A 13,190-nucleotide genomic window follows, 5' to 3' on the forward strand; every position below is an offset into this window, starting at 1 on the left:
TGTTAAATTACCATTTCAGTTATTTAATACAGTCAGCTCTTCTACATGTGTAGAGAACCCCTCTACATGTGTAGGGCACAGCTAAAGTCAGGTCCACTGCTTGTTCCAGTGCTGCAGAGTGACCTCTCCAGGACCGAGGCCCGAGTACATACTTAGTGGTGGTCTGACACATTGAGAGCTGTCCTGTTCATCCCACCTGACACGTGTAACTGAAAGCTGGGTTTCCACTTTTCTTTAACTTTACATTTGCTTTCCAACATGAAGATTTATCAACTGCACCTCACTTTGTCTAGTACCCAAACACCTGACAGGAGTTTGCACTAACACCACATAATTCTGCTTTATTGTAGTAATGAGATTACAAAATACATTACAAACGATTGAGCTGCACTAGGTCTGGTATTCTAGCATTTAAGACTATATATAGTGAATACTTCTTATTCAGTGGTTATGACTGTGGAAAGGATTGGGGGAATTATGAACCCACCTAATAAAATAAAAATCCAACTGAAAATTGATATAGTAACTACAAAGATTTAATTTTATTTATTCATCTGTACAACAGAGGTAAGACAATCCTAGTAGTTGAATTGCACTTAATTGTCTTAATTTCTACAAAGTAAGGAATGGCAGTTCTATAGAGGAATTGTTTCTAAACTCTTCAAGTCAAAACCAGAAGTTTTCCACCAAACAATGAAATTAAGAAAAAAAAAAAATCACAGAAGTTACTTCAAATCACTCTCTCCCTGTACCTTAGTCTCAGCAGAAAACAAAACCACCTTGCTACTCCCATTTCAGGTGTGTGACTGATGCTATTAAGACTGCTCATTAGCCATGGTTTGCTGGAGTTGGTTGTGTCTTGGTCACAGTGGTTTTACTACTCCATGAAAAAAGGAAAAAAACCCCATACAGCCACTTTTAAACATTGCATGTCAGAATAAACTACTGCTCAACAAAAAAATTAACCTTTGCCAGAGCTGTAGTCTTATTTTCCCTGCTGTGCTGTATCCCAGACCTGTATGCAGTTCCTTTGAGACCCTCCTCAGCTGTCACCAGCTCCTATCTGGGCCCTGTGTGATGGACTAGTGCCACCAGTAACCTGGAGGGCCAACCCCCTTCACCAGGTAGAGGTCTACAAGTGGAGCCTGAGTAGGACTGAACCATTATTCTGTGACACAAGGAGATGCAGGCTTGTGTTTTTTGATCCTTGCTCTGGTTTTCCTTACACCAGTGTAAATCAGGAACCCATCTACTCAAGTCAGCAGGTTTACCTCTGTGTAAATGCAGAACTGATATGGAAGCAGCATCAGCCACTTTGCTTGTATTCGAGTCTTGATCTAAAGGCCTTCTGAGAGATGCTCTGCTGCCTTCACTGGGCTTCTGACCATCTCTATATATGTGTGTAGCAGTACCAAGTTCTGAAAATAGTTGTAAAAATGCAGATTTTATTCTTATAAAATGCTATCTTACAGGTTTTCCACTTCTCTGTGTAACTTTCAATGCTTATCAAATGTTGCTAAAACATCACATACGGCTTCATAATAATAAAAATCAAGAGTGAACCAATTGATACATTCAACTTAAAAGCCAATTTTTAGAAGCAATTTTCATATTTTATCATATTTATGATGGCACCATCACTTTCAAAAATTTTTATTTTATCGTCAATTGCACATGCTTCATTAGGACATGCTAGAAAAAAGAAGCTAAGGACCACACAGTCTGTTTTCTTAAAAGGACCCATTTAGAGAAAAGGGTTGTGGATGGATCCATACTTCCTGCAGCTAGTCTCACTGTATAGCCTGCTAAGGAAAGTCTCTGCCTGTCACTGGTGAGATAATGATTGAAGTTTAAAGTACTCATTATCACCTTCTATACAGTTAGCAAACCATGTCTCTTTATAGTCTAATAAAAAAATAACTGAATTGTTCAAAATCCCAAATTTCTAAACTAAAGTTCACATCAAACTTCAAAATAAATACAATTTAATACAAAATACTGGGGGAAAAACCCCCCCATTTTGCTTGCAAAAACCTATGCTTGGTCTCAAAGGTATCCTACTTAACCTACTCTATCCATTATGGAACACAGTGGATTTACACAGTTTGTGAGAAATAACTGAACTCAGAATTGCAATGATGTGATCCACTGTGCTAGTAATCAGCTATTTCAGAGACTTGTGTGCGTACCTTAAAATTACCCAGTATGTGTGTTTCTTTAAATTTGGTTACACATACTGGAAAAAGAAAATACTGTCTCTACAAAGTGCTGAGCTCCTCTTCTTCTTATGAAAGCCAAGGCAAAAACCATCAGGATGTTTAAAGAGCTTCCCAACATTTTGCAGTTTCACACCCAGGACAGGTTTAGGGACTGACCACCTTTATGAAAGGAACTCTTTCAGAAGTGAGTTACAACAGCTGTGATAGGATGGTCTTCCAACACTGTCTTCCCTGAAGTCTCTTTAAATGATGGCATCATGTTCATCACTGTAATAGAAACACAGTAATTAGTGTTCTGCAGTACAGGCAACAGTCAATATGAGAAACAGCCATCCAGCTGCTGCTAAGAAGGGTATTTTGTGAACAGAGGCCATCTTGCTGGGGAGGGCTAAGGGCACATTGATCTGGGAGTTACAGTTCTCTCCGAGCCAAGCCCGAAGTTAACAGTAACAGCCAATCAAAGCCAGTTTACAAGCTCAGCAACAGGTTTCCTTTGTTTCAAAGTTACTGTTGATCTGAGTTCTACAATACCCATTCAAACACTGCTGTGGAGCAGGGACTGGCTGAATTCCATGATCAGTGAGCGGGGGTCAAGATGGAGAGAAAACACAAGGCCTAAGCGCTATCATCCCAACCAGTCTAATGACATCACCTCACTTAAAACAAGCTTCTCAACTGAGATGATACTGAAAAGGAAAAAGAAAAGCAACCTAGTTTTCAGAATTTCCAATTCTTAAACTAAATGTGGGACAAGGAGCCAAGTCTGGAAGCCCTGGAAGAAAACTGAGTAGAGCTGAGTATAAATGGCAAAAGAGATGGTGCAATTTTGATTGAACTATTCACTACAAAAGGGTGAGATGCAAGATGAAGTGAAAAATCAGATGTCTGACTGGTACTGTGTGCTCAGAAATGAATGCTGCAAAAGAGAGGAAAAGAGTACCTCCACAAAGAACCGTACCCAAGGCAAGACTGGACCTGCTACCTCCTGTCCCCCAATCTCCTATCATAAAGGAGAGACACCAGTTGCCTGGAAGAAGTTGGTGGCAGAAAATCGGTTTAAATCAGTGTTTTTCAACTTGTAGTCTGCAGACTGTCTGAAGCCCACAGACAAATTCTAAAGGGTCTTGAAAAAATAACTAAGAAAAGCAAGTTTACTCTCAATAAGCTTGTATTTGCTGTACAGCACCTACACTCCACAGGGAAAATATCACCAGCCTGCAGCTCAAAGAAGGTTTAAAGTCACTGGTGTACATATACAGAGTAAACAAGTGACTTCAGGTCATCCAGCCTTTCACATCCACAGCACAGACTTCTTTATCACGAGGATGATCCGAGGGCTGGAGCACCTCTCCTATGAGGACAGGCTGAGAAAGTTGGGACTGTTCAGCCTGGAGAAGAGAAGGCTCCAGGGAGACCTTATAGCGGCCTTCCAATACCTGAAGGGGTCTACATGAAAGCTGGGGAGGGACTTTTTACAAGGGCAGTTAATGATAGAACAAGGGGTAATGGCTGTAAACTAGAAGAGGGTAAATTTAGATTAGACATTAGGAAGAAATTCTTTCCTGTGAGGGTGGTCAGACACTGGAACAAGTTGCCCAGAGAAGCTGTGGATGCCCCCTCCCTGCAAGTGTTTAAGGTCAGGTTGGATGAGGCTTTGAGCAACCTGGTCTAGTGGAAGGTGTCCCTGCTCCTGGCAGGGGGGGTGGAACGGGAAAATCTTTAAGGTCCCTTCCAACCCAAATCATTCTGTGATTCTATGATCAGAGAAAAACCCACTCAGAAGAGAGGCGTAATAACAATGAAGAACAGCTGAAGTGGTGAAAGACAAAATATCACAGTTAAATCTCTTAATGATATTAATATAATGTACATTAAACAAACATATGTAGTAGAGTTAATTCTCCTTGTTTTGTTTGTCCTTGTTCCCCTCAAGAAAGTAATAAATTGACAAGGGACAATCCCTTGGGAACTTACATGGTTCTGTACTGAATGCCTCTTCTAGCATGATAGGTTTTGCATCCAATGTAGAGAATAGCTAGGACTCCAAGTGTCAGCACAATGCCACCTACAAAACTGCCCACATCAAATCTGGAGGTTTTGGCTACGACAGCCTGAGATTTTGATGTGGCTGAAAAGAAAAAAAACCAAAAGGCATTTTTTATAAAGCTTGCAAAGGTGTGTTTTGAGGGATTCTTCTATATCCTGCCCTTCCCACTGACCTATCATCTAAGACCCAACTAGACAAATTTAACACAGATCAACCTGCAAGATGCCAGCCAAGCACACTGAAACCTGGAGCTCTGTTTTTAAGTGCCAGATTCTGGTAATGCAGGAGGAGCTGAGAAAGACCGATTTCCCCTTCTCTCCGCCTCCCTCTTTCCCGTGCTTTTTCCCCCTGCTCTCTCCTCCTTCCACACATGTGGCTCCTGCCCTTCTTAGGCCAGTTCTACTGTTTTTCATACTCACCATGAGACAATTTAACTCACTGGCTGGCCTGAAATTAATCCAAGCAGGAAAGGAAGTTGCTTTTAGTGAGATGAGCATACTGAGTCAGCCTGCAGAGAGGTCTCACAGAATTGCACCCTCCCTCTCCAAGTGAGATCAGCTCTGCAGCTCAACACAAATATTGACACAGATAACACGACCTCAGATAAGCTATAGCAGTTTCTGTGCAAAAACTGGTTTCATCTACTACAAACTCCCATGAAACAATCCACTCTGTGCTCATCTCTATTTGTACTTGCCACAGGGAGTGTTACATGGCCAACTAAAAGTTCTGATGATGACATCTCCACCTGCCCAATAACACTTCACTGACATCTGAGCAACCTGATCTGTGTTGAAGTGTAAGCATGAAGTGGTGCGAACAAGCAGCTAACCACAAGGAAATACTGAATTCTACACTTACTGTTTTATATTAAAGGGGACTGTCAAACTGTATTTGACAGCTTTTACAGGAAGTGTGACTCATCCATAGTAATACCCCATCCTCCATTAGGGATAAAATTCATTACATTGCTACAAACGTGTTTTAACAGAACTCAGCCTTTCTGCTAAGCCAATAGACATATTTTGAGCCACAGGTCAGCTGTGAAAAAGGAAGTATTAGAGATGAGTTCAAGCAAGCTGTAGAAGGGAGAGCTGAACAAATACAGAAGTTGTGTTAGGAGAAAGCCAGGCTTTCTCCTAACACTGCTAATCTCCTTGCTGGTGGCTGCTGGTTCAGACCACTTGCATTTTTTACTTTTTTTTTTCCTAAACAATGTCAGGTCTCTCAGGTTAAGTGAAGCCTTATTAATAATAAGTGGAATGCTCAGAGCAACATTATTATAGCCAACTTAATAAAGAAAAAAACCACCTTACTCTCGTTTTTCAGAATGCAAGTACCTTCTTTGTTATACTACATGTATACAAGCCTTCATGAGCTTCCTGAAGTGTGAACTCACCTGTTACAGGAGTGAAAGAAGTCTTGGAAGTGGTCACCACCGTAATATTGAATTGTGATGATGTGACTGATGAAGCTGTGGTGGATATTTCTGTCTGGTTGGTTTTGGTGGGCTGAGTCGTCAGGATGACAGACTTAGTGGTGTTGGTAGGTTGACTGGTACTGGTCAGATGAGTAGTACTGGTGGACATACCTGGGAAATTTTTATTTGTGATATCACACAGAAAATACATAAAATTAATAAACTGTATACTCATTGAATAAGATTGCATTTGTCATCATGCCCAAAGAGAATGAGAGAGTAACAGTGAAAATGCCACTACACTGATATCGAGGCTTCCATACAGACTCTTCCCCTATGTGTTTCCTTTGGAAAGACCTAACTTCTGATTTCTGGGGCTCAAGATCAGGAATAGTTTTAAAGAAAGGCTGTAAAAAAAACCTGGATAATATCTGATAACTTTCAGAAGGGTCATTTTTTTTTTTTGTAACACTATCTAATTCCACTGAATCAAACATAACTTACAGGATTTTAAAATATGATTAAATTCTAGGTCAAGAGTAACTTTCCATTTGAAGTGCCCAACTTTTCTGATAACTAAGTTTTTCTGATAAGAACAGATTTTGCATGATAATACACACCCGCTCCCCCGCCTCAATTTTAGTAATGATTTAATCTTTAATTTACTTTTGAAAGAAACATTGGCTTTACGAAGGCTGCATGTGTATTAAGCTTAACAGAGATAATTCTGTATGTATGTTAAACTTAAGGTTCAAAAAGTTTTCCACGTGTGATAAAAGTGCGACTAAAGTAAATCTGCTAGCTTGTATAATTTATTTAGTAGCTGTCTTGCCAAGGTGAAAACAAAGATTGGAATGCTGTTTCACAAGTTTAATTGACATCTAACATCTGACTTTTACTCTACTTTTATCTTTGACTTTTACCTTTGTTACACTCCCCCGTCCCTCCTCAGAAAGCAATAATGAACTGTTCAGAATAAAAATACCATGAAGCAAAATTCAAGAAGAGAGATTGATACTTATAGCAAAATCCTTAGAACCTTTGTAGAAGGCAGCCAGCAAGAATAATCTTAAGAGCAATTACTTGTTTTTCTAAGAAGGAACTAAGAAGAAACACGAGCCCGTTATGCAACTAACATTTCTCTAAGCAGACAATAGAAGACAAATACTTTTGCGTATGTAGGAATTATAGGGAGAAAAAGCTCCCTTTGCAGCTGTCTACTTCTGTATTGTTCCTATAACCTCACACAAGCTGGGTTAATTTTAAACACCATAAAAGCTTTTCTCTATGGACATTAAAATGTCTAATTATACTAATTTTTTCTTGAAATTGTCTGAAGAATAGGTAGTTTCATCTCAATTCCACAGTAAATTTGATATTCAATTTCTGGGGTTTTTTTGTACAGCATCTAAAATGCTTCTATAGAATGATCTTCCTGTAAGTGTGGTTTAAAACACAAGTAGCCACACACAGAATGATGTCTTTGCTAACACTTAAGTGTCACTGCTTCCAGTACAGCATCAAAAAAACCCCCAACAAACCAATATGATAATGTAAGCATTCAGAAAGCAAATAGCCTACATGACACTCTTCTGAGACATTTAAGATTAAAACTGATGAAGGAGCCCAATACAGTCCCCACAGTAAATGTTACTAATTTTCCTGTTCTTTTATGTTATCCTTGTATTTTGCCATAACCCTAGGAAACACTGAAATGAGCATTAATTAAGATAGAACAGTTGGAGTACTATACTCATGTGCTTACCTTGTTACAATTAGGAAATTCAGTTCCTCTATGAAGCATGTGTAAAATACATCAGATGAAATTCAGGGTACATTTTAATACTGACAGGTAAACTCCCCAAAGGCACAATGATCTATAAATATCAAATGGTTCCCCATTGTAGGAAATAAGCAAGGAAATGTCTATTATGGAAACCATCTACAATTACATGACATGAAACCACACCTGGTAACTGCATTCCTAATATAAAAGATACCAAGAGAAAAGAAAGACAAACCTGAATGCAAGTGTCGACCAGTCACTTTTCTAGGGTTTTTGGGTTTTTCTGAGTCATGATTTCTGAGAGTCAAACTGGCTTGTGCTTCTCAGCAATATAATGACTAATTGTTCCACATATAACATTATTATACAATGCTACACAAAGATGGTACTTATTCCATGGACATTAAATTACCCTACAGAAAGCCTGAGTCAGCACAAAAAAAATCCAAGCAGCTTCATGAGGAATTCCAGCAAACTTGCACATTATGTTTTTCCCCTCCCTCTTCTCTAATTTTTTCTTACTTTATCAAGATTACTTGGTGATGTAAAATTTTTATTTGGAGTAAAATCTGGTTAATCTCCTACAGACTTATCTTTCATGATGTATTTAGTATCAGTCATTTCAAAACATCAGTGGGAGGCTATCTGAGGCAGCTGGAGAATTTGGGAAGCTGACATGAACTAGGCACCAATCTGTTCTTCCACGTCTTTGAAAAATCTTACCCATACTATTTTACTCCCAGAGTTAAGATGAAAGAACATTTTCTAGCAACATCTGTCCTTTTATCTTTCATTTCCCTGATTACTTTTCCCCCAGAAGACCAGCTGGGCTTCATTGAACATCATGCTAAACAAACCCAGACTGCCTGAGTTAATTTTTATTATTTAAAAAGGATGCATGCTCGCAATATAGTTCAGGTTTATGATGCTTTATTTTTAAAAGAGACAAGTATTTTACTTTGTATGCTACCTGTGTTTAAACATTAAATAGCTATGCTATATCCATCAATCAAGGTATATATAGAGTGTAAAGCTAAGAATTCTTAGCAGCAGGCACTACTCCCTTTATGTTCTAACTCAACAAGAAAAAACACAACTCAAACTGCTTAAGCTCCATGCTAACATACAAAAATATTATTATTATGCTCTTCCTCTAATAAATAAATACTCTCTTTTGCATGGAAAATGACTGAATGAACCAAACTTTTGCTTCTGCCATAAAAAGCTTAAAAAAAAAAAGGCAGAGACTTTAAGCAAAATTAAGTACGTATATCCAGCAGTCTTTATTTTAAAGAGGTCAGGACAGACAATCAAAATGGCTGCACATTGTCATAAAATCTATGAAATTTCTAACAACAACAACAAAAAAAACCAGAGTGAAGGATGTGAATCATGAACCACATACAGCAAGGCACAGCTGTTTGTTAGCTTTGTCCTGTGCTTAACAATAAAGGGCTCAGGCCTCAGCAGAGGGCTGAGCAGAGGGTGGAAGGGTTGGAGCATGAGGTGGGTGAAACACCTGTGGTTAACAATGGCTTTACAGATGGGAAGGCCCTAAGGCAACAAGGAGATTACAAAAACCTCTCCACTTTCCAAGTCAGACATGCTTAAACTGGTACACTGCAAGCAGTGGAATGAGAAACTGCACCACTTCCTTGCTATCAAAAAGTCTTTGCAGATTTTTTTTTTTTTTTCCCCTGCTGAGTATTTTATTCTTAAATGAATAATAAGCAGCTTCTGAGTGTGGTAGCTCAGAGGTTATCTGGAGACTACAAAGTGAGAGCTGCACTGGAAATGGAATAACATAGTTGGGACCTTATGATTAGCATGAAACTCCACAAATACCCCAAGTCTCTCAGGGTAGGCACAACATTTCTGCCTTGCTTTCACATGGCTCTTTTAGCACAAGGGGGACCCAGTTCATGCACGGAGCTGGCTTTTTTTCTCTTCCCTCAGATACAACCTTTTTTATCTATGCACCACAGACTGAACAACTGCATGATGTTAATTCTTATCCAGTCTTTACTGACGTGGTGAAATATGCCTGTGCACATTCTTCCAGAAAAATCTTTTTTTTTTTAATTTCCTTTTTTAATAACCTCACACTGATATAGCCAACAGTTAGAACACTGCAAATACAAGTGGATGAACTGTTTGTGTCCCAGGTTAAATATCTGCTTTCAAACTCTACTAGTTGATCTAATAAACATATTTCTTCTTTCTACGTGTTTTGTAAATACATTACTTATGTTGGAGCATCATAAGTTTAACACTGCTGCCTTGGGAAATCATTATTACCTACAGTTCTTTTGCCAAGTTGTGAAGGAAAGATGGTAGTGCTAGAACAATGCAAAAGTACCCGTGACAGACTGTCCCAGATTTGCCACTCGTGTCTCACTTGAACTCCACTGTTTTGGGCTATGAACTCCATAAGGACTATTTTCTATGGTATAAGGTGCCATGAGTCTTACTGCTAAAACTCAGGTCCCCAGGACTTCATTATACCCTAAATCTATTTACTGTGAAATAACATTAAACAGATTTGCTGTTTGCACAACAATCTGTTCATCTTTACTCTATGAAATGGAAGAAGTTTGCTTAGAGACAAAGAATGAACATTAAAAAGACCAACTTCTTTCAATTCTTCCTTGAAGTTCTAGTTTGATTCCTGTTTTTCAATGTCACTTGAAACATCATTACTTCTACTGATGAAGCATGCCACCTAAACTTGAAAAACAGTATAGCTTCATTTCAGAGTTGTTTTACATGTTGCCTCCCAGCCCTAAAATGATAATGTCTCTCTTAAATAACCACTTTTGATGGATATTTCTTTAGAATTTGGTATGATCAGGGGTAGGTTTGGAGCTAGCTTCTAGGTTCATAGTAATGGACAAATAAACAGATACGTACCTACTGCAGATGTTGCTGTAGATTGTGTGGATGATATAAGAGTAAGATTGGATGAATTGCCATTGTCTTCAATAAAAAAAGAAAACAAGAAAATAAATATTATTAGTTTTCATTTTAACATGCTGTAATTAAAGTACCAACAACACAGTACTCTTCTTAGGGTATCTATGTTTGCAAGTTACAAGTGGGAACAGAGAATACTCCATCCCAAAGCAGATGGTTTTATCCCTCTGCAACATGCTTCCAGATATCAGTGCAGCAAGAACATAATTACACTGTATGCAGAGCAGTGCCCAAATGGTCTGCATCTGAATTATTTACAACCCCTCTTTTTGCTCTCTTCCACTCCTATGTCATGCTCTACTCCAGATGCTGTATCTTCCATACTGTCAGTGACTTTCTTAACCTACTTAAGCACTGCAGGGTTTTTTTTTCCTAGTTTTTATTCCTCTATTTCAGTTCCATTTCTTCTCCCTCAACCTTTTCTTTCATTTTGCTGCACCTCTGTTACAAACTGGGCTCATGCTAAGAACATACTATAGTCATGTTCAGGCCAATACACTGTGAAACATCTTTCTGTGGGCTTACGCTCTCTCTACACAAAAAGAGTCCTAAGAATGGACTTGTTTCCAAAGACTTAAAATATAAACTGTGTTTCAGTCTTACTGGTTTTGTCCTTCCCTCCTTTCTTTCACTTCTACGTTTCCAGTTCTCTTTTTTCCACCCTTCCTACTCATGTTACTTCTAGGTTCTTGGGCACCTTGCCACTCTCAGTTCTGTCCTCATTGCTGTATCCCTTTCAATGTTTCTTACAGGTTAACGGTGTCTTCCTGCTGGCAAAGATCTACTGGGCTGTTCGGTAACTCCCATTTCTGGAAACGTCACTGCCCATACTGCCCTCCCTTTGTTCTGCACTGTAGTTCATGCCCATTCTGTGATTAGTCTTTTATCTCAAAGAATTCATCTTTTGCAGCATCCTCCTAGACTGCTAGTGCTACGTGCCCTGCAGCAGCTCTAGCGCCTTTCAGCATGGCTGGAAAACACAGTGCCTGACCTCAGAGCTGACAAAAACAGCAACACGACTACCAGAATCAAGAAGCAGGTGTATTTCCTTTGAACGGATCAGCTGTTCTTACCACTGCAAAAGTCTAGTCCAAAACAGTTTTGTCAACCCTCTTTGCAATTGCATACATGTTATGAGCAAGCTCAGATTCAAGAAAAAATCATAGAATCATAGAGTGGTTTGGATTGGAAGGGACCTTAAAGATCATCTAGTTCCAATCCCCCTGCCATCAGCAGGGACACCTTCCACTAGATCAGGTTGCTCAAAGCCTCATCCAGCCTGGTCTTAAACACTTCCAGGGAGGGAAAATGCAACGAATTTACACCTTCATACCACCTACCAAAAAGGAGGAAAAAAAATTACAGAGGGAATGAATGACTGCCTTTTCTTTGGTGTAATCATAGCCAGCTAGGACCACCACTGAGTATTGCACACACAACCTTTATACTGACATACCTGGGATATTAAGTTGGAGATTTAATTGCCTTTGAGAAAAAGTCTAAGATCGTACAATTACAAACACATTCTTTCTTGCGTACTTTTATACTAGCGTAAGCTACGGATATTCCTGGGGCCAAACTGTTCCCACACTGGCCCAATACTGTAAGCAGAACACAGCTTTGGGTTTCCCCCAAGTTCTGAGTGCTTACTTCTGCAGCCCTAAGAACACATCGGGATGTGGACTGCATGCTCCTACACGTGAAAAAAAGCCATGTACACTGCCTGGAATTTGGGTGTGAGTCAGCGATGCAATTAACACAAGAGAGAGTGAGTCAATGAGCAGAGTATTTGCTACACATCCCACTTGTTGGCCAACAGCAACTGCGATGAGTGAAGCAGTACAGGGTAAAAATGACTCAATGACTTTTGCATGGCACATCCTTAAAGATGTACAGCTTAATGCAGTCAAAATGAGATTACCCTATGAAATAAACATGTACTGTAGCAATGAGCTCAAGCATGATGGACCTAGAATCCATTTTGACATTAAAAATCATATCAGAAAGTGCCTTGCCTTTTTCTCAAGAGCACTGAAGTCTAGCCTGGCAGGCCTCTTGAGCTGGTGGTTCTCTTTGTAACTGTAAATTGATCTTGGCAAGTATTTCTAGTTCTACACATAAAATTTTCCTATGTTGTTTCTCCTCTCTCTATTGCTCTTGGGTACCTAAGAATATGAGGACTGAGTTGTGTTCTACTGTTCATTAGTTCCTCTTATATTATCTTTAGTTGTCCTAGAACAGATGTGACAATCAGAGTACCTCCCTCCTGCCCTACAGCTGTTCACAATTCAATAAAATAAAATAAAGGGCAAACTATTACAGGACACTAAGGCATACAATAACACACACTGCTTTTCTCGATGCTATAGAGGAACAGCAACAGAAATGCCAAGAATATTACCTTGCAACTTATGGCCTGGAATCGTAGTAAAGGGTGTAGTACTGCTGGTGGTGTTTGTGTCTTCACTCCCTACATAAAACCCAAGAAGAATAAGATAGTTTTAGGTGCTTTATTATTACAAAGAAAAAAAAAAAGTTAGTACAACATCTGTCATTTGCTTTGGGCATATAAACAACTAAACTACCATGGACAGGAGTTAGGCATAATGACGATACAAAAGCATGGTACCACAACAGCCTGCTCTTAGCACATTAAAAAAGACCACATTTGCACTACCCAACCATCAAACGAACTGGAACTCCATCCCATCCTCAGTTTTATCTTCCCCATCAGCACCATCCCAA

The 13,190-nt window shown here is 39.2% G+C and overlaps 1 protein-coding gene across 1 annotated transcript; it reads right to left on the minus strand.

The window, feature by feature from the left end:
• Nucleotides 1-2,461: 2,461 nt before the first annotated feature.
• LOC104525007 (porimin) lies at nt 2,462-12,915 on the minus strand (the record flags this gene model as incomplete). Its single annotated transcript, XM_010168045.2, has 5 exons — nt 2,462-2,486; nt 4,194-4,347; nt 5,666-5,857; nt 10,383-10,448; nt 12,847-12,915. Coding segments are annotated over 5 exons (506 nt in total), but the record flags the coding sequence as incomplete, so codon positions are not given.
• Nucleotides 12,916-13,190: the final 275 nt, after the last annotated feature.

Source organism: Antrostomus carolinensis, unplaced genomic scaffold, assembly GCF_000700745.2.
Source record: "Antrostomus carolinensis isolate BGI_N321 unplaced genomic scaffold, ASM70074v2 scaffold11035, whole genome shotgun sequence".
NCBI classification, from domain to species: Eukaryota; Metazoa; Chordata; class Aves; order Caprimulgiformes; family Caprimulgidae; genus Antrostomus; species Antrostomus carolinensis.